At 40.1% G+C, this 18563-nt stretch overlaps 1 protein-coding gene across 3 annotated transcripts in view; it reads left to right on the plus strand.

Annotated features, from left to right (window-relative positions):
* LOC117954024 (adenylate cyclase type 1-like) overlaps nt 1-15869 on the plus strand; it is a 34981-nt gene extending 19112 nt beyond the window's left edge. The window contains exons 5-20 of one of the 3 annotated variants that reach the window (XM_034887472.1): nt 3518-3645; nt 4818-4976; nt 5431-5572; nt 6786-6941; nt 9764-9961; nt 10149-10246; nt 10354-10438; nt 11470-11559; nt 11795-12057; nt 12993-13119; nt 13549-13665; nt 13799-13945; nt 14046-14144; nt 14281-14395; nt 14518-14642; nt 15030-15869. In XM_034887472.1, coding sequence (XP_034743363.1) covers nt 3518-3645; nt 4818-4976; nt 5431-5572; nt 6786-6941; nt 9764-9961; nt 10149-10246; nt 10354-10438; nt 11470-11559; nt 11795-12057; nt 12993-13119; nt 13549-13665; nt 13799-13945; nt 14046-14144; nt 14281-14395; nt 14518-14642; nt 15030-15395 — 2415 coding nt within the window. In that variant the 3' untranslated portion in view covers nt 15396-15869. Of the gene's footprint in view, nt 1-3517; nt 3646-4817; nt 4977-5430; nt 5573-6785; nt 6942-9763; nt 9962-10148; nt 10247-10353; nt 10439-11469; nt 11560-11794; nt 12058-12992; nt 13120-13548; nt 13710-13798; nt 13946-14045; nt 14145-14280; nt 14396-14517; nt 14643-15029 lie in introns of those variants that run through there. The other 2 variants (XM_034887473.1, XM_034887474.1) reach the window with 2 other exon arrangements.
* The last annotated feature ends 2694 nt before the right edge of the window (nt 15870-18563 follow it).

Raw genomic sequence — 18563 nt, forward strand, 5'->3', positions numbered from 1 at the left:
TGTCAAAGCATGACTGCAGCATGCATGTAGTTGCAGCGAACAAGCCTTAGCCGTCGCTCTATTCTGAAACTCATGTGGCTTGCATGTTAAAGAGCATCCGTCTTCTCTCGTACCCACTGATTTTGCATAAATATGAGTCTTTGTGCACTTCAAACGCATAGCCATGCACTTTCACAAACAATAAAGGTTTAGGAGAAGGCGTCCATGGTAACCCAGTCTCCCTGGTAAAATTTCTTGCTCATAGTCTTTTGCTCATATCCTCTAATATTAGGTTATGTTTGTAAGCCATCATTTCATCCCACTGCTTATTGTTCCAAAGTATATCCATAGTCTTTTGCTCATATCCTCTAATATTAGGTTATGTTTGTAAGCCATCATTTCATCCCACTGCTTATTGTTCCAAAGTATAAGAAGCCGCCTAGGCCAAAATTGAATAATTGACTTGTACATCATATACCAATACTACATTAAGCACTTGCATATACATGCATACTCTCCTGCATATACATACAAACAAACATACACACACATGCATGCATAATATGAGAATGTGTATGAGTATGAGAGTATATAAGTGTGAGTATGTATTTAAAGTGGGTACGGAAAGTATTCGGACCCCTTTACATTTTTCACTCTTTGTTTTATTGCAGCCATTTTCCCAAAAATTCTTTATTTCTCATTAATGTACACTCAGCACCCCATCTTGACACAAAAAAAAACAGAAATGTGTTTATGCAAATTTATGAAAAAAGAAAAACTGAAATATCACATGGTCATAAGTATTCAGACCCTTTGCTGTGACACAATTTTTCTGATCCTCCTTGAGATGGTTCTACTCCTTCGTTGGAGTCTTGCTGTGTGTAATTAAACTGATTGGACTTGATTAGGAAAGGCACACACCTGTCTATATAAAACCTTACAGCTCAAGAGCTCAGAGCAAATAGGAATAATGAGGTTGAAGGAACTGCCCTAGGAGCTCAGAGACAGAATTGTGGTAAGGCATAGATCTTTCCAAGGTTACAAAACAATTTCCACAGCACTCAAGGTTCCTAAGAGCACGGTGGCCTCCATAATCCTTAAATGGAAGACGTTTGGGACGACCAAACAACTCTTCCTAGACCTGGCTGTCAGGCCAAACTGAGCAATCGTGGGAGAAGAGCCTTGGTGAGAGAGGTAATAAAGAACCTATAGGTCAATTTGGCTGAGCTCCAGAGATGCAGTAGGGAGATGGGAGAAAGATCCACAAAGTCAACTATCACTGCAGCCCTCCACCAGTTGCGGCTTTATGGCAGAGCGGCCCAACGAAAGCCTCTCCTCCGTGCAAGACATGCAACTTTTTTGCGTTAATTCAAAGCTGTATGTGTGCAGAAAACTGCACTGCTCATCACCTGCCCAACACAATCCCAACAATGAAACATGGTGGTGGCAGCATCATGCTATGGGGGTGTTTTTGGCTGCAGGGACAGGATGACTAGTCCTGAAAGTCCTGATGACTAGAAGGAAAGATAAATGCGGCCAAGTACAGATAAGCTGGAAGAAAACCTCATCCAAAGTGCTCAGGACCTCAGACTGGGCCAAAGGTTCACCTTCCAACAACACAATAACCCTAAGCAAACAACTAACATAACAAAGGAGTGGCTTTGGAACAACTCTGTGACCATTCTTGACTGGCCCAGCCAGAGCCCTGACCTAAACCCAATTGAGCATCTCTGGAGAAACCTGAAAATGTCTTTCCACCAACGTTCACCATCCAACCTGACGGAACTGGAGAGGATCTGGAAGGAAGAATGGAAGAGGATCCCCATATCCAGGTGTGAAAAGCTTGTTGCATCATTCCCAAGAAGACTCATGGCTGTACTAGCTCAAAAGGGTGCTTCTACTCAATTCTGAGCAAAGGGTCTGAATACTTATGACCATGTGCTAGTTCAGTTTTTCTTTTTTAATAAATTTGCAAAAGTTTCTACATTTCTGTTTTTTTAGGTCAAAATGGGGTGCTGAGTGTACATTAATGAGAAATAAAAGGAATTTAAAGGGTTCTGAATACTTTCGGTATCTATGTGCATGCTAAGTAAGTGGGTGTGTGGTAGGACGTCAGGTACTGGTTGGGACATTCATGGTGTGTGGAAGTCAACTTTAGTGACTCTTTCACGTTGACTACTTCACTTACGTTCTTATTTTAATGTACGTATCAAATGTTTTTCTAAAACCTTACCAAGTATTTGTGTTTGATTTCACAATGTTTAAAACTGTGACTGTGCGTCCGGCCAGGAGTTGCTTCCTCGTTGACAGTCATGTGACTCTGATGATGAGTGATCCAGATGGAGGGCATGAAGTAAAGAGTAGAATGGATTGATGTAATTCTGTGAGTAATATTGACTTGAAGAAAAAAATCCTTACTGCAAATAATGTAAAAAGTGCCCTTTAAGTTGATCCCCAGATTCTATCCAGTGGAACCATAGACCGTATTTATATTAACGGTCTATGAGTGGAACATTGCTTACAAAAATTATAGAGTGAAATGGTAATTGTTTCTGTACTGTGTGTGCAAGTGCTAACTCGAGTACCAGTATGAATGTATGTGCAAGTCAGCTTCTCATACTAAAGAGAGTGATTCATCTAAAGTTAGACTGATCCGTTGATTCAGTGCTGCATTGTGGGAACCACTTCAGTTTAGTTTGACTTCCAAGTGCATGAGATAAAGAACCTGCACCACAAATAAAAATCCATGTGAAGATCCACAGCTATCCACTACGACGGTCTTGTCTGACTTGCTTTGATATTTTTGATTCTTTTATTTACTGCACCTGTATCTCAGAATATGTGCCTGTATTCATTTATTTCTCCTATACACAGTCTTTGGGAACTGTAACTCTTCAACTGTCTTTGTGATTGGTCATCTTGGTCATCACAGCAGATGTTGCCAGGGCATCTCTATGTGCATGCTGTCAAACAGCTGCGCTGGCAAAAAACACATTAATGTATTACTAGAGTCTCAGGCTATTTCTGTCAACAGTTTATCCGTAAAGCCCCTCCTCTTAGCCAGAATGATTTGCTTACTTTAAGAAGAAGAAGGAGGAATGTAAAGCATTTTTTTTACATTTTGGAAAACACACATATTTGCATTTGTGAGTGAGTTGAGAAGATGGATACCACTCACATGGCTATACGTTAAATATAAAGCTATAGCTTACAGTAGTTTAGCATGAAGACTGGAAACTGGGACAGCAATACTAATGGATCAGAGTAATGGATGAACTACAATTAGATGTCAAACACACCAAACACCACCACTGTTACAACTTTGATTACATTGAAAGTAGGATCCCTTTTTGGTTATTTATTTGATGCTAACTGAGCTGACCTTTTTGATTAAAGGTTCAATTTTGATCCTTTACAAAGGTCAGAGGTGCTGTTGTACTATGATGATAAAATGTAGAGGCAAAGATGATTTTGTGACTGATTGGCTCGTCTTACCAGGAGGAAGACATGGAATCACAACCTCTTATTTAATTGACAGGAGAACCACTGCCGCAGGATCAAAATTCTGGGGGATTGTTACTACTGCGTGTCTGGACTGACCCAACCTAAGACTGACCACGCCCACTGCTGTGTAGAGATGGGTCTCGACATGATTGACACCATAACGTGAGTGTTCATATTTCTTTGAGTCTATCATTTTGCAGTATTAACAATAGTGACATTTTAAGTATTAATCTATTAGTGTAAACAAATGAAATCACTGTTAGCTGGCGATCCATTTGCTTTGTAAATGAGTGCGATGGAACCTAAAGAAATCTTCCCTTGTGTCTTTATTCTATTTTAAACACACTGTGAGTCCCTGTTGAGAAATTTTCCTTCAAGCAGGGCAAACTACAGCCTGGTTAGCCATGTGTGCTGTGAGTGAATTCTAACACTGAACATCTTAGTGAGCAGAACAACAGTTGGCTGAGAGAGGGGGAAAAAAGTGTGTAATGGAGAAAGAAAATAAGATAGTTTATTGAGTTTGAAAGAGCTTGTTTTTTCCTCGCATACCCTGCATAGTTTGGAAGTGTGTGTGTGTGTGTGGGGGGGGGAGACCAAAAAAAAGTGAGAGATTGAGATGCAGCAAAAGATTAAATCAGAAACTGTCATGACTTGACTGAAAGCCTGTTAATTAAGATTAAACGTTTCCTCAACATTGATTAAATAGACATGCTAAACTTAGCAATCTTTTTTGTTCCTTAGTCTATTTTGGTCGTTTAGCGCAAAGTAGAGCATTTTGAACAGTGTTTGTTCCTTGTCCACTTCTTAACATCTAATTGAAAAGAATTATTGTTCTCAATCCTTATACATAAAGCTGGCTTTTAATAGTAAATATTCTTCTGTTATAGCAATAATGTTGTTTAAAGTAACACTGATAATTTTATTCAAGGTTTGCGCATAACATGCGTTTAGTCTAGTAGTCTCGCCTGTGATGGATCACCTGTAAAACATATAAGGTTGGATTGCAGACTGCTTGAGAACCTTTTAACATTTTATATAAATGTTTCCATTTATGAAAGATACCATTCTGTCGCACAGTTGTCTCATCATTTGTCTAGTTTGTGATAGAGTGTAGTTTGACAAACATACGTAATATTAGCATATAAGTCTTATTGAGTAATTGAACAGTGCTTGTCTACAGTAATGCAGGTCAACTTGTTGATGTCACATTGAGTTATTTTGTCAAATTCTGTGGTGCCTTTTTATGCCGAGCCTAATTAGAGATGTTCTGTAGATTTACAGGTATACATCACCTTATGAGCTCACTCTACAACACATGTGTTCTACACTTGCAGGTCAGTAGCAGAGGCCACAGAAGTCCAGCTAAACATGCGCGTGGGCTTGCATACAGGTCGGGTGCTGTGTGGAGTGCTCGGCCTCAGGAAATGGCAATATGATGTGTGGTCCAATGATGTGACCCTAGCCAATGTGATGGAGGCTGGAGGACTACCTGGGTCAGTACTGGACGTTTTACATTAATACCAGCCTCAATGGCTATGGACACTGCACATGCACACTAACTATGCCATATAGGATTGAAACATGACATTATGTTTTGCAGTGAGGTGGAAACATACCTTACACTGTCTGGATACTCCTACTACTATGTCTTTGTGCTTGTAGCAAACTGGTAATTATGTTAAGACAAATCAGGGGGGAAAAGGCAAACTGCAGAGGAAACAAGTGCAGTGGCCTCAATCATGTGATTGAAGTTTCACCTCTTTGCACAAAATAACCTCTTTAAAAGAATTTTTTATATGCTTAAGAACAGGATCTCAGACTTTATTTTGACAGTCTCCTGTGACACTCTTCTTCAAATGGGCTGCTTAAAACTGTTTGTGCCAAATGCACCTAACTGCTGCATCTACAGAGAGACTATCCTGTGCCATATTTGCCTATACTCCACAGGAAGGTCCACATCACCAAATCTACGCTGGAGTGCCTAAATGGAGATTATGAGGTGGAGCCTGGAAACGGCCACGAAAGGAACGCCTTCCTCCTAAAACATGAAATTGAAACCTTCTTTATAGTGCCATCTCACCGACGGAAGGTATTGTATTGTAAATCTGAGCTAGAGAAATGCATAAACTGTGTATTAAGCTTTTAGCAGAGGAAAATGATTAAGATGACAGCATCAGTTGTATCTTGAGATTACACTTCCTATAAGAAATTGGCCTTAGTTGAACTGTTTTTACCCATTAGCAAAGCCTCTGCAGGACGTAGCCTAATCAGTATTAATGGACTTACTGTATGTGGTAAGTCAGAGTAGGCTAGGTCAAAAAAGCAGACTTATCGTGACCTGTCTTTACCCCTAATACATCCAATACAACCTTAAAAAAGAAATGTAGTGTTGACTAAAGCATCCAGCATCATACGATGGAGCTCTCACACATTGGTTGTTGAGCTGATCTCACTTCCAGCCTGTAATAGATTTGACTGGGGCTAAAAAAGCCTTTGGCATCTATCATCTCAAATCTGCCCAGTCCTAAAGAATACAGAGATATAATGTGCGTGTGTGTCAGTGCATACACAGAAACATGCACATCTCCAACAGATGTGCCACAAGCCGCTGGAGAGGGAATTTCAGTCTTGGTTTTGTACTATTCCTCCTCTCCTCTCCTCTCCTCTCCCTCTCCTCTCCTTCTCCCTCTCCCTCTCCTCTCCTCTTTATTTCTTGCGGCAAGTTTTTATGCTATGCAGTGTTTTGCTTGCACATAGGTTACATGAGCCTTTAATGAACCTGTAACATCCCAGTAGCTTGTGTCTTTCTTCGATATGCGGGAGACTTTGCTAATCCTTTCAATAGAGCTGATGGTTAGACTTCATCAAAGACTTGGCTTAGAGAAAGCTGTGCCCTGACTAAGCTGGGTTGGACAGGCTGCTATTCACTCTGCTATTATGCCTTTAATTAGTCCTGCTTAGGGACTTCCTTCCAACCTTGTGTATCAAACAAAAGCTATATCTCTTACTGCAAATGACATTTCCTCAAACTCTTTAACACACGCTTAATCTTTATCACAGCTGTCAAAGTTCTAAAACTATTAAAATCACCTCAGGCACTGACCTACCTTATTTTAATCACTTTCTAGGAAAATTCCTGAGCCTAATCATAATGATTGCATGCGTGTGTGTGTGCAAGAGCAATGTGTGCACATGCATACTGTACAATGCATGTGCATGATATATAGACCCTTACATAATATATATTACTGTGTGGGGTATCATAACTAAATCCTTGTGTCCCGTTTCTTATCTGGTGACAGATATTCCCAGGATTGATTCTTTCGGATATAAAGCCCGCCAAAAAGATGAAGTTCAAAACTGTGTGCTACTTACTTGTGCAGCTTATGCACTGCAGGAAGATGTTCAAGGCTGAGATTCCCTTCTCCAATGTCATGAACTGCGAGGACGGTGATAAGGTATAAACTCTCAGTGTCTGTGTTGTAGTTTCTGTGTTTGTTCGTGCTGTGATTTACGTTAATGAAGACAAATCTATGTTCACTCTGGATGTCTAGAGTTTTCTACAATAGTTAAAAATATTTGATAAACACTTGTTTGACTGAGTTCCATTTCTAAACACCCCTAAATGTGGACTTATCTCTTCATTCAAACCATCAAACTTGAAACTGTTTAGGTAAGTTAAGGCATGACAGTATGTTATTAGTGGGGAAAACTACTTTAACAACAATATCTTTCAGGCAAATGATTTCTGTAGAACTGTGTAGCACTTAAAAACACATTTTAAAGTATTCAATTCTGAATTAGATACATGTGTGTGTGTATAAATATTTAATTTCATCCCTAGATGGCTTATAAAAAAGCCTAACTTCTGGTCGAGCCCCCATATTCAATTTGATTAACACCGGGACTTGGCTGCTCCACAAAACAAATTTGTATGTGCTTAAGACGTGAGCTATAGCTGTACAGAACATATGGAGTTGTGAATCATCCAAGGGGCAAACATTAGAAAAGAAACAATGCGTGTTCTTGGATTCCATCATGGTTTAGTGGCTTTCTTAACGTGAACTCTTGGACATGCAGTATATTAGCGTGTGCTAGAGATCCACACCATATCCAACAATATTACACAAATGTTCTCTGTCACCTCACTGAACATTGTACATCACACTCTTGCAGTGACATTTGCAGCACAGCCAGCTCCTTCTGTCTGTCTCTTACAAATCTCTGCTGTAGACTCGTAATTAGAGTTGAAACACTAACTATTTTTAAAATGCATTAATACATTTTCCTTGTCTTATGTGATAGTTAAAATAATGGCTTGTTTCGGGGTTTTGGGTGGTGACTTGGACCAAATAAGCAGTTTGCAGGTGTCATATTTGGCTATAACCAAATGATCAAATGATTAATTGGCAGAATAATTGATTAATAATTATTATTATGGTGCAACCCTACTCTAAATCATATGCTCTCTGAGAGTTGACTCTGTTGCTGACATTGATGTGTTTTTATTGAGCAGGATATGTCCACCCACAACAAAATGTCATCACACTGGTTGGGAATCATGACACTCAATATTCTACTTCATAGACGTCCCTTTCTTAATTGTTTAGTTTTCCAGGCTCACACTGAAATAGCAAATAACAGGAGGATTCTAGGTAATACAATAAGCTTTACAAACCTGTTCTTGCATCTGTACATCTTAATGGATAAATGCTTTGACAGGATGCGTATGTGTTATAAAATCATAGGGAGTAAGAGTAAGTGATGATCCTTTCATCTATAATTACCTCAGCACGTCGCTCCTGTCCCCCCGCTTATACTGGCAATCTGGCCAAATCTCAAAGAGCTAACTTGACCTTGTGTGCGTGTGTGTGTGTATGTGTGTGTGTGTGTGTATGCAGCCACTGAGTATGTTGCCCTCAGTGGCTGCATCCAGTAGATCTTTACCTTAAACTACATGATAGTGTCTCCTCTTTGATCTGCATTAGTAGTGATGACAACATCCTCACATCATAGACAGAAGGCAGATTAGTACAAACTGAAAGACAGATGGAAAGGCAGGCGAGGTTAACTCATACATGCACGTTCTATCTGAATGGTATTTTTGCATTCAGTCCACACACACTTGAATTGGTAAATGACATACGCATTCAAGACACGGAGGAGAGCAATATGAGGGGCAAGGGATGAATCAATAGGATTTTTGGTGCAGCAGACATGCTGCATGATGTTTCCTGTGCTACGTTAAGCACAAGATGGAACACAAGGAGAAGTTGGCATCTGCAGGTCACTATGCTGCTGCCTCATGAATAACAAAGAAGCAGGGAAGTAACGAGGGAGTAAGAAAGAATATAAAGGACCAGGCAAGGAAGGAAAGAAGGCTGAATACACAGAGGCAGGAGAGAAAAGAGTGAATGGAGGAAGAATGGTTGGAAACAAGGACATAAGGAAGTAAGGAAGACAATACAGAAGTGGGAAAGGAAAGATGGGAAGGGAAGAATATAAGAAGCTGGAAATGGGAGAAGCGAGTAAGGAAGACTATATGGAACAGGAAAGGTAATAATTAAGAATATATGGAGGCAGGGAAGAAAAGAAAGAAGAATACATTGAGACAGGGAAGGAAAGAAGCTTGTAAGAAAGAGTATTTACAGCGAAACGAAGGAACAATGTACTGAAGCAAGGAAGGAATTAAGTAAGTAATGTAGAATAGACAGAAACAGGGAGAGAAAGCAGGAAGAAAGGAAAAAAAAAGACAGAAGCATGAAGGGACAGAAAGAAAAGCATGAAATCAAGGAAGTCAGTGAGCTGTTCGTGTCAAGTCCTGTCATGAACTCATAAACAATCTGGTGATCCTTGCTCATATACTATCCCTACTGTGTCACTGAGCCATATTATTTATCCAGCATGCTCACTTACATGTCACACACACACACACACACACATACACACACACACCCACACACACACACACAAACACAAACATCCACTCTGCAATGTCAACTCTCTGGCTTTGCTACAGTGCCCAATGTTTTGCAAAGCTGCTCACTTAGGCTGCCTACAGACACTTCGACACAGCGGGGTGCATTCAGTAATGAAGTTAAGTGTGAAGGCGATGTCCTAATTTGAAAGTATTATCAGCCGTCCGTGTTTATTGAGTCTACTCTTATTGATACTTCATTCCTAATATGATAATACTCCAGTAGTGCAGAGAATAGAGGGTGCTGCATTGCAGCCTAGTCATCAAACTGTTGTTTTTCAAGTTCTACGTTTTCTCCACCAGCGGAGGGCCATGCGGACCGCTCCTCAGAAGCTGAGGAATCGTTCCAACACAAACCAGGCTAATGTGGTCCAGAGCAGCCCCAGAACCCGGGTCAACCGTTACATCGGCCGACTAATCGAGGCCCGCCAGACCGAGTCAGACACAGCGGACCTCAATTTCCTCACACTGATGTATAAGTGCTCTGAGCGCGAGCAGAGGGTGAGAGACTTTAGACACTGCCGACACATATGGCACCTGTACATGTTGTGGATGAAGCCTCTGATTGTATGTGATACTTTGTTAATAGTAATAATAATAATTGTATTAATAAAAATACATTTTATTTAGGACAAAACATTAATAAAAACGTGTTACGCATTCTCATCTGGTCTCTGTCATTTCATAGTATCACCAGGTTCCGGATGAGTACTTCACTAGCGCAGTGGTCCTCTCCCTGATTCTAGCTGCCTTGTTTGGCCTTGTCTATCTTCTCATCATACCACAGTATGTCCAACAGATTCTGTTGTTTTTCTTTCTTCTCTCTATTATCTTTTCTCTCTCCACATGTCTTTTGACCTAACCCTGCCATCTCTCCTTTTTTCTCCTCTCAGGGGCACAATGGTACTTGTCCTTCTCGTCTTCTGCATCTGTTTCCTAGTAGCTTGTATTATGTACCTGCATATCACTAGAGTACAGGTAAATACAGCTGCTTTCTTATCCTTCTTGTCTTCCTTTCCCTTATCACTTCTTACTTACTAACATTAACGTCTTCTCTCTGACACGGTGCCTAACACAGGTGGCAAGTTTCTTCATTTAAATTCTTCTTCTTTTCGCTGACTAACCGAAATATGTAAATGTATTAAATACAGCCTTGTAATAACGATTCAGTATTCATTGGCTTTACTTTTTCTTTCTTAGCCCCTATGCTGTACTTAAACTGAGATAGCTAGTCTATTAATTTCAGCTTTTGTTGAGGTTAATGGTCATTCTCAAAGCTTCTTACCACATCAATTTGAATTTTGATTCTTTTTTTTTTTACACTTCGTGACTTTTACACAATCATGCTCTCCCTCTCCCTCTCTTTCTCTTCTATTCTGTACCTTACTTACCTTGAGCTTACCCAATCAGCATTTATCCGTATGATTTCAAACCTTTTTTCTGTATACAACTCCTACAGCTACTAACACACTTTGGGCCCTATTTTAACAATCTAATCGCACGGCGTCAAGTACCTGCAGTGCATGTCCAAATCCACTTTTACTAGTTTGACGGTGGAAAATGGTCCGGGTGCAAAGGGTTGCACTTAGTGTCTTCAATAATTGATTGGTGTGTTTTGGGCGTAACATGCAATAAACCAATCAGAATGTTATCTCTCATTCTCTAAGCCAGGCACGTTTGCTATTATGATGGTGGATTTGCACTGTAATATTGTTATTTCTTAATGTGTGTGTGTGTGTGCTGCTGCTCTTGCCTGTGTGTTTTTGCTATTTAAACAACGTGGGCGTAGGACGGGAAATTAACAACTGCGTTGGTTTTAAACTACCAAAGACACTTGCGTCGGGCCTTGCGCCGCGCCAGATGCAAGATAGTGCCCTTTGTCTCATTGTCTTGCCCTATTACCATAATAATATTATATAAATATGTTGTTGTTTTTCACAAAATCGTTTTAAATGTTCATGATGGTGTTGTTCTCTTCCATCTAACATTTCTTTGATTTTGTTTCTTAGTGTTTTCCAGGTTGCCTAACCATTCAGATTCGCACTGCTCTCTGTATTCTCATAGTGCTCTTAATCTACGCCGTGGCCCAGACCTGTGTGGTAAGTGGAAAAGGCAACAATGAAAATGTCAACCACCAAATATGACCAACCAGTAAGAAAAATGTTGACACATTTGGGGTGTAATTGTAGTTCTTTTTTGGTTTAAAAAGCTTGGATGCTAGACTGTACTGGAGAGATTATTACAGTTTATTAGAGTGAGTAGGCTGATATTGAATTACTCTCTTCTTCAATGTCATCTTTATGCACATGTTTCACTCTGTTTTGCCTCTGTCAGGTGGGCTGTATGCCCTGGTTGTGGGGTAGTGCCAACAGCAACAGCTCCATCGTCATCATTGATGTAGACAGCGGCGCCAACCACACCATGGCGGAGCTGCCTTGTGACGGTGCCGGCTACGCCTTTCTGTCCTGTGTGTTGTGCACACTCACCTTGGCACTTTTCCTGCGGGTCTTCTGGGTGCCTAAGATGGTGCTAATGCTCCTTCTGGGTGTGCTGTATGTCACTGTGTTGGAACTCAGTGGCTTTCGCAAGGCTGCAGGGTGAGAGGTTCACAACATGATCACAAACACACTGATGATGGCTTCTAGCTGAAACACGTTTGTTTTTTGTTCACATTAAATAAGAAGATTACTTATCTGCAAGTGCCAGAGTTTTTGTTTTCCATAAACACCAGACACACACAATCATGTATAACACTGCTTGTGTTCTGTTTTTATTTCCATCCATTCCTGAAGTTGCACAAGGCAACGATTGGTTGTGAATGTCAAGCCATGGTTTTTTGTTTGTGTTAGTGTTAGAGTGTGTGTGTGTGTGTGTGTGTGTGTGTGTGTGTGTGCGTGTGTGTGTGTGTGTGTGTGTACGTGGGTGTGTATGTACGTGGTTTTGCATTTAAGTGAGCTTGAATTGGATGAATGGATGAATTGTGTAGCTTGGTGGCACAGTAGGGAAGCGTGTGTGTATGTGTGTGTGTGAAGCAGTCTTTGCTTGTCTGCAGCCCACACACATTTTCCACCATTTGACGCAGCATATGTGCTCATTAGTTCCAAATCAGAAGCCTGAAAGGACAATGTAGGCTGAATGATGGGATAGCGTTAGCTGTTTCTACCCAGTACCGAGGGGCCTGGCCGATTTTGTTGGAGCTCAGATCATAAATGTGCCCCTGAACAGTGATTACGTTAAATTTGATAAGGTTATTAAGATAAAGATGTCTTTTTGAAAGCTAATTTTGTGTAGACGCAGTTATGCTTCAGTAAGTTAAATAATATTGTAAGCACATTTAAGGTCTTTCATTTATAAGTTTTCTTTTTTTTTTGTTCTTTTTATAAAGTACAAAAAAAATCATGTTTTACTTATTTATTTAACAAAGGTTTACTTACGATTTCTCTTGACACTGTGGGGGGTCCATTCAACCCTTTTGTGTAGTTTTCTGTGTGGTCCAGTCCAGTGCTGACTTGTGTGCTGGTCTATTCCACAGTGGGGGGTCTTTCCACATCCGAGGCTATGAGCCCATCCTGTCTCTGTTGCTCTTTGTCAGCGCCCTGGCCCTCCATTCGAGGCAACTTGACCTCAAGCTACGCTTGGACTTCTTATGGGCTGTGCAGGTCAGGAACTGTCTGTATCAGTATGGATGTTGAGAGGCTTAAATCTCATTATCATAATATATGTTTTAATAGAAGTGTGCTGTAGAAAACTGTAAACTGTTTGGGTACAAATGGACGATTTGCATTTAAAGGCTTCCAGCTGTCTGTCCTTTGGCAGAAATGAGGGTAAGAAGCATGTTTTCATTTGGTGCTAGGATTGAAAAAAAAAACATAGCGGGTTTGCAAAAGCTGAATTTTGAGCTGCCTAATCATTTATCTTACAGCAGTCATGTAACGTACCAACTTCCATTTGATATCCAACTAGACATATAGGCTGCGTTGAAAGACTTGTAAGTTTTTTTACTGACCCCTTGTGGTGAAAATGTGGAACAAGCTACATTCCTCATGGCTTTATCTGTATATTTTTGTGTGTGCTACATATGCTGTCAGGCGGAAGAGGACAGAGATGGCATGGAGAAAGTGAAGCTGGACAACAGGAGGATTCTCTTCAATCTTCTGCCTGCACACGTGGCTCAACACTTCCTATTGTCGAACCCAAGGAACATGGTGAGCCTCGCTTATAGACAGGCAGACAGAAAAACAGAAAACAGGTAGATAAACAGACAAACAAAACATGCATCAGAAGACATCAAAGGACACATTTTATACTGTTATACTGTATTCTTTCTTTCCACATTAGGATCTATACTATCAGTCCTACGCACAAGTTGGTGTCCTATTTGCCTCGATCCCAAACTTCAATGATTTCTATATTGAGCTGGATGGTAACAACATGGGAGTGGAGTGCCTGAGACTACTGAATGAGATCATTGCTGATTTTGATGAGGTGGGATGCAGATGTTTTTTTTTTCTTGACTTTGAACATATACTTCTGGGAGATTTGAAATGTGTTGCTTTATGTGTCTATTTGGATGCATGTTTTTCAGCTCATGGATAAGGAGTGCTACAAAGACATAGAGAAAATCAAAACCATTGGCAGTACATATATGGCAGCTGTGGGCCTCGTCCCCACCGTTGGTACCCAGGTGGCATGTCATTTAATGTTTCTGTGTGTGTGTTACAGATGTAGAGTGTAAATGGATGTAGCACTTTATAATAAAGACAATGTGAAGGACTAATTAATGTATAAATACTAACGCTTGGTGTGCTCCCTCTCTTTAGGCCAAGCAATCTGTTTACCACCATGTGAGCACAATAGCAGACTACGTCATTGAGATGTTTGACGTTTTGGATGAAATCAACTATCAGTCATACAATGAGTTTGTGTTGAGAGTGGGTACGTCTACCCTTGTATTAAACTGTTAACACAATCACAAAGTAAATCACAATGTGTCTATGATAAACCTCAGTTTGACATTGGTTTGTGGTTGTTGTTGACATGTTCTTATATTTACCCAGGTATCAATGTGGGTCCAGTAGTTGCAGGAGTAATTGGGGCGCGGCGACCTCAATATGACATCTGGGGGAACACAGTCAATGTGGCCAGCAGGATGGACAGCACGGGAGTACCGGGAAAGATACAGGTAAGCAATGCCCCTTAGATTGCAATATTTATCTAAAAGTAATTTCATTATAAAGCAGGTTTGGTTTACATGCAATGCTTGTAAGGAAACTTGAATTCAAAACAGCAAAGCTACAGTTGAAAAGTTTGAAAAGGTGAAATTCACGTTATTAAAAAAAAAGAGAACTGCCCGCTGAATTCTGTGATACCTCACAGTTTCAATTGGACCTTTGCTGCTGTCGGCACTTGGACCCTAGTAAATAAAAACACAGGGACTGATATACGAAGAGAGAAACAATAAAACCAGCCACAGATAAGGAAAACCCTCATTATGTGTTTTATTTTGATATCAGGTGGAATTGATGTGAATTGATACACATGTATGTCTCCTTGTTTTTTAATAATACAGGTGACTGAAGACGTCTATCGCCTGCTGAGTTCCAACTACGACCTGGTGTGCCGGGGCCAAGTCAGTGTCAAGGGTAAAGGTGAGATGCTGACCTACTTCCTGGAAGGCAAGGTTCAGGGTGTAGGCACCATAATCACTTCTTCGGTGGTGCGTTCCGCCAGCCTGGCACGCCGAATCCACTCCTGTGGCAAAACGAGCATCCCGACCAATCTAGTCAGCAACATGCAGATGAACACTTCCAACAGCAGCAACAGCCAAGCCACATGTCTGCCCTCATCCTGTGTGCCCTCAGTGAGTAAAGAGGATGAGGAGGCCATAGAGGTGACACACATTGAGATTGAGGCTGTGGCAGATGTGGCAGTGTAGGAATAAAGAAAAAACTGCAAACTTCACTGAAAAAAGGAAGGGAAACCCTGGTTGGAGGCCGTGAGAAGACAGGGCTGTCCAGGTGTTTCCTATAAATCCTGAGCTACTGGCACAACCCGGAAAATGCTTATTCAGGATATGAACTTCCGGAGAAATTACATGGTGATACAGACCCTGTTATGGATTTTGAACTGCTTGCCACTATTGGAAAACAAAACAATGAGTGAAGAAGGAAAATACCCGGAATCTCAAATCCTTTTTTAACGTCTCTATAACAGATGATTTGATTTGTGGTGTTCCTGGGTTCCCTCAGATCCAGGTATAACGTGCATCTTTGTTTTCTATGTAGTACATATTCAATGTACAAGAGATATGTGCATTGATATCCAGAAAAAAGACTGGTGATCATGCTATTGCTTTTGCACTGTCTTTCTGATTATGCCAAGGATACATTGCATTATTTACAGTGTAAAATGGTGTTGTTTCTTTTTGGTGTGTGTAAGCATGCATGTGTGTACTTGTGAGTGTGTGTATGCATGTGTGGTTAATTCTGAATTGTAACAAAACAGCACAGAGTACTTTTTATACTCAGAGCTTACCGGATGAAATAGGCTTTTTTACAGTTACATATTACATATTTACAGTTAATAGTGCATGACTTTTCAAGAGTTGACAGCCATAGTAACGGTACTCCTGTTGAACGAAAACCAAAGTATTAAGCATTCCATAGATCTTTAGTGTTACTGCTTATTTTGCCTCAACATAGCCGACAAGAGAAAAGAGAAGATGTTGCAGTAGGTGGAACATATTTGTCATATGGGATGCTTACAAATGTCATCAGTAGACTTAAAAAGTGTCTTTTTGAACTCCAGAGAGTAGAAATAAGGTTTTCACGAATATACTTTATATCTTTTTCCCTGATTCACAATAATTTAACCAAAGTGCGTGTTAAGTGTAACCACATACAGTGGTGGCTTTAACAATGAGGAGGCAGCAAAGGTCAATGGAAGGAACAGAGGGCCATATCTTTAACGCGGCGCAAGGCCCGACGCAAGTGTCTATGATGTTTTAAGACCAACGCAGTTGTTAATTTTTTTGTCCTGCGCCCACGTCATTTAAATAGTATATGCACCTGCGCCCATCTTTGCATCCATGGGCGTGCTGATCTTACAGGGTGGTGTGTTTAGGTGGATTCTTGGAGTATTGCAAACTTGCGGCAGCAGAAAGTGATTTCGCTATCAACCAACAAAAACCTGGTCTATGGGTCTAATGGCGCAGCATTTCATTGTTATTTTAACAAATTTTGAAAATCCGCCAGCATGATAGCAATGCGCCAAGGTACAAATGCATCTGTCTGTTAATGGGAATGAGAGATAACACTCTGATTGGTTTATTGCACGTTACGCCCAAAACACACCTATGAAACAATTGAGACATTAAGTACAACCCTTTTGAACCATGCACCCAGTACACAGACCCTTTTTTCCACTTTCAAACTAGAAAAAGTGGATTTGGACACTCCCAAACACACCATGCACTTAGATTGTTAAAATACGGCCCAGAGTGTCGTTGTCGACCACTTCTACAGGGTTGAATGTGTGCTGCTACGGGAAATATTTAATGCCTAAACTGGACCAGTCACAAGGTACAATCAAAATCATATAGAGGACCAATACACCCCTCTGTATGATGCAAACAGTATGTGTAGATGGCCAGGAGGGCATTCACACACAGAAGAGAGCACATACATTGCTTAAGCACATACAATAAGCACAAAACTACTACAAATGCACAACCTAGTCCCTTAGCCTAAGCCTTGCAAAAGCTCCATGTACATTAATGCATTTTTTGAGATCACATAAACTTTGGTGCAGTGTCTAGCTACTGTCGTATTTCAGGCATACATTACCGTACTCTAGCTTTTTTGCTATATTTATGCTACATTTTGAGTTTTCTTTCGAAAACTATAAGCTTTAGCATGTCTCTCAGATCCAGTCTCAGAAATGCTAGGCACATCAGATATATTTGTAGCCTATATCTTTATCAGCGTTGAATTTTCACTTGATCTGCAAAAGTGTAAATAAATCATTTTTCAAGTTTTTTGCCTTACTCAACAAGCTTAAAGTGATTGCAACCTGCCTTTTTATATATATATTTACTTTGATAAGCAGATCATACTTTTTGTAAATAGCCAAAAGCTGTAAAGTATGTTGTATCTTGTACAGTGTAAAGTTGGGTTATTGAATATTTTGTAATAAAGACAATATTGGTGTATAAAGTAAATGAGTTTGCTATGAATGTTAATATATGGAGTGTGCGTGGTAAGGGGGTGTATATTTGAGTGTGATTTTTAAGATGAGCTAAATGAGGATTTTTATGAAAGCCCTGACAGACAAGGTAAAAATAAAGGCATTGCTGAAAATTTTAACTTGTAGGTATGAGTTAATCTTACATTTTTATAATGAATTGTATCTCCTACATAAGGGCAACAATCTCACACAAAGGACTTCAACTTTAATTTCTTTAATAGGCTGTTTTGATGATGTGATTAGTGCATGATACAAAGGGAATTGAAATTACAGCCAAATGCAGGATGAAGCCACATGTTTTACCTTCTTTGTTAATAGTTCATGTCTACTGTAAAACATAATTTAACTGTGTAGGCACTAACTTGGGTTGAACAGTGTAGATAGGCTATAGTAGTGCACATGTCTATTTAATATTCTCTCCCCTGTGGTCCGATGATGTCATTCACGTTAATATAAATTAGCCACGTGTTCCGCTGGAAGAGAGAAAATCGATTGCTGGTTGCATCAAAAATCTGTGAAGTTTACTATTATTTTCTTACTAAAACAGACTACATATCAAGCAACTTTCATTTCAGCATGTTTTTAGCAATTCTCTATTTGTGCTGTGTGAGACGGTGGCAGCGTAACAGATGTGGCCAAAGTATTGCCTCGTTACTCAGGATGGTTTTATTGCAGTTATAGATAGGTAGTCTTTCAGGGTTTTATCTAAAACTCAGTATTTACGTTTTGTCCCCCAAATATCAAAAACAACATGCAGTAACAAATATGACTTTTATAGGCAGTTTTCCACGTCAGTTCCACTCTATAAAATTTAATTTCTCACACCTTAGTTTATGGCTCTTAAAATACCAGCTTTCCC

This window comes from Etheostoma cragini, chromosome 12 (assembly GCF_013103735.1).
Source record: "Etheostoma cragini isolate CJK2018 chromosome 12, CSU_Ecrag_1.0, whole genome shotgun sequence".
Taxonomy (NCBI): domain Eukaryota; kingdom Metazoa; phylum Chordata; class Actinopteri; order Perciformes; family Percidae; genus Etheostoma; species Etheostoma cragini.